Source organism: Triticum dicoccoides, chromosome 7A, assembly GCF_002162155.2.
Source record: "Triticum dicoccoides isolate Atlit2015 ecotype Zavitan chromosome 7A, WEW_v2.0, whole genome shotgun sequence".
Taxonomy (NCBI): domain Eukaryota; kingdom Viridiplantae; phylum Streptophyta; class Magnoliopsida; order Poales; family Poaceae; genus Triticum; species Triticum dicoccoides.
Genome location: NC_041392.1, coordinates 461,201,442 through 461,204,092, shown reverse-complemented (window position 1 = coordinate 461,204,092; position 2,651 = coordinate 461,201,442). Strand labels below are relative to the sequence as shown.

General features: G+C 43.9%; 1 protein-coding gene across 3 annotated transcripts in view; it reads left to right on the top strand.

Annotated features, from left to right (window-relative positions):
- The first annotated feature begins 2,383 nt into the window (after positions 1-2,383).
- Positions 2,384-2,651, top strand: part of LOC119330576 (beta-1,6-galactosyltransferase GALT31A-like) — a 3,913-nt gene continuing 3,645 nt past the window's right edge. The window contains exons 1-2 of one of the 3 annotated variants that reach the window (XM_037603687.1): positions 2,384-2,402; positions 2,499-2,637. In XM_037603687.1, coding sequence (XP_037459584.1) covers positions 2,528-2,637 — 110 coding nt within the window. In that variant the 5' untranslated portion in view covers positions 2,384-2,402; positions 2,499-2,527. The other 2 variants (XM_037603688.1, XM_037603689.1) reach the window with 2 other exon arrangements.

The window sequence follows — 2,651 nt, the reverse complement described above, 5'->3', positions numbered from 1 at the left end:
ATATGACACGAGGCCGAACCACTTTTCTGTAACAGACTATGCTGAAAACCCCCCACATCGACATCGGTTGTATGTATCCCAGTGTCAGTATGCAGTTTCGATCGTACAGGCGTGAAGAGAGAGAGAGAACCAAAGTGCTAAAAGCTGCACGTACTCCATGCCGCTGTCACAGTAATTACTCGCAAAAAAGCTATTAAGCATTTATTATCCTTCAAACCTTCCAATTCAAAACTCACATGTATTAAAGGAGATAAATTAAATGAGGAGAGAGATGACTAATACATATTTTAGTAGTTTTTTATGATTAAAAACTTTTAGCCTCAAAACTAGTCCTATCTTCTTTTTAGTCAGGGATGCTTGAAACTTTAGCCTCTAAAAAGGACTATTTTTAGTCAGACTAAAAATAATCCCTTAGATCCAAACACCCTCCCTGGGTTAAAGAAGGAGGGCCAACCGATGAAGGTGGGCCCGGCAAAACAAATTCCTCCCCCTCCCCCCCACTGCCGAAAAGGGTGCCTTTACTGTAGAGTCCAAAGGACGTGCGCCCGGCGGTGGCCCGCGTGGATTCGTGCCACGGCATTTTGCGGGGGGCGAGCGGCTGCCCCACGAACCTTCCGCCGTGGACCTCGTGCACCGGGCCGGCGCCGGCACACCTGGCGGTGTCCTTGCCCTCGGGGCCGTGTCCTTGCCCTCGGTCCGGTCCTGGAGCGCCGGGTCCAGCGACGCGCTTTCACCCGCCGCGGCAGAGGACATGACCGTTTCGAGCTACGCGTACAGAATGGAGGCAGGTTTGCTGCGATGATTAATGCTGCTGTCCCTCGTATGGACCCGGTGCATAGATAGAGTGATGGAAATCTCTTTCCTCGGTGTTTCGTTTAGATCGTTAGAAGAGTACGTCTTGGTACTTGGGTACTGGACTACTTTCAAGTTAAAGGAAAAAAAACCCGTACTAACGGTACTTGACTATTGTGGCTTATGGGGTTTCTCATTGTTTTCTTGCTTATGGGTTTTCTCTTACTTTGCTTGTAAGCTTCAGCATTTTTAGACAGACGAGTAAAGAGTCTCGAGCACAATGAACATTTTTACAAACAGAATACTGGATCTTGTAAATCATAGCAATTTTTACCAATTCGTTTCATTGTACCGTAGAGAAAACATAGGACTCATACCGTAGAGAAAACATAGGACTCATGATTTAGACTTTGAGCACTGATATGTGTGAAAGTATATGGCATGAGCACGTAAGAATAAAACACATTGTATCAATCTTGCAAAAGTAAAAATGACATGTGCCATTTTGCTAATTTTGTAAGCGCGTTATAAGTGGAATCCTATTCAACGTCATGCATTGGAAACTATGAAAAAAATACCCGTGACTTTTATGCTTCTAAGTGTGACTAGTGACAATGCAGGGCCCATTTTACTAACATACTTTTTTTTATTGACAAAAAAATAACTAACATACTCGAAAGATGAATCAAGGACATTTTCTTAACATCCACATGTATATTTTCTTAACGTAATCAAAATTTGTTTATATTAAATCATGTACATCTCAAGATCAATGACATTATTTTTGCATTGAAGAAATATCACACAGAAACATCAATAACATGTGACAAAATGAAATTAGGGCATAGTCAGGAGATAATACAATATAGTTAAAATACTATATAAGTAGTACGTAAGGATTCATTGTGCACGACCATTTGATTAAAAAATATGATACTCTTATTTGAGTAAAAAAATAGGACGAGTCAAATCAAGAGTAGTTCAACTTAGCTCGTGCCCGTTTCGAAAAAAAAAACTTAGCTCGTGCCGCGAACTTAGTGTATCTCAAATGGTTAGGTTTTTTGTGGTGAAACCAATGCACCAGGGTTGGAAGTCCTAAACTTGGCATTGGTGGTCACATTTTCCTTGATTTATTTCAGTCATTTCAACGATGTGCTTCGAGTAGAAAGAGATGTTCCTGTCGACTGTGAAGCTGTCTGCGGCGACTTCGTCAATCTTAAGATGATATGTCGGCTGAGTCTCTTGGATATGCTAATAGGGATAGGGTATACGTGCGTGCGTTAATAGGTGACAAGTGTGTGTATATATGAGCGGTTGCATCTGTAGTTGTTACAAAAAAACTTAGTTCATGCCACTCATATTGGTAGAGATATGATATAAAAGTGTTTTAAGTTTTTTCAGTTGTTTCAACAAGTATAGGAAACCACATACCCGAAATATAAAGGATCTCATTGCCTTTAAATAAATAATCGACATTTACCCCCTATAAATAAAAAACTTATAATTCGACAGAAAGCAACCAGTACACTTTCCGCAAGCTCGAGGAGCCAAAAATCACGGAGGGGCATATGAGCCGAGTCCACGGAGCACTGAGCGCCACTGCATTGCAGGTGAGCAGAGCAGACCAAGGCAAAAGCTCGCTCTCTCTCTCCCTCTCCCTCTCCCTCTCACACGGCTTTCCCTCTCTCTCCTCCCGTTCGAACTAGGAATCCGAGGGCGAGCACGGGCAAAAGCGATGGCCGCGTCCAGGCCGCACCACCGGGCGCCGCCGGGGCGCGTGCCCACGAGGTGCGTCGCCGCGCTCTGCGCCGCCTGCTTCCTCCTCGGCGTCTGCGTCGTCAACCGGTTCGCATTCAGCC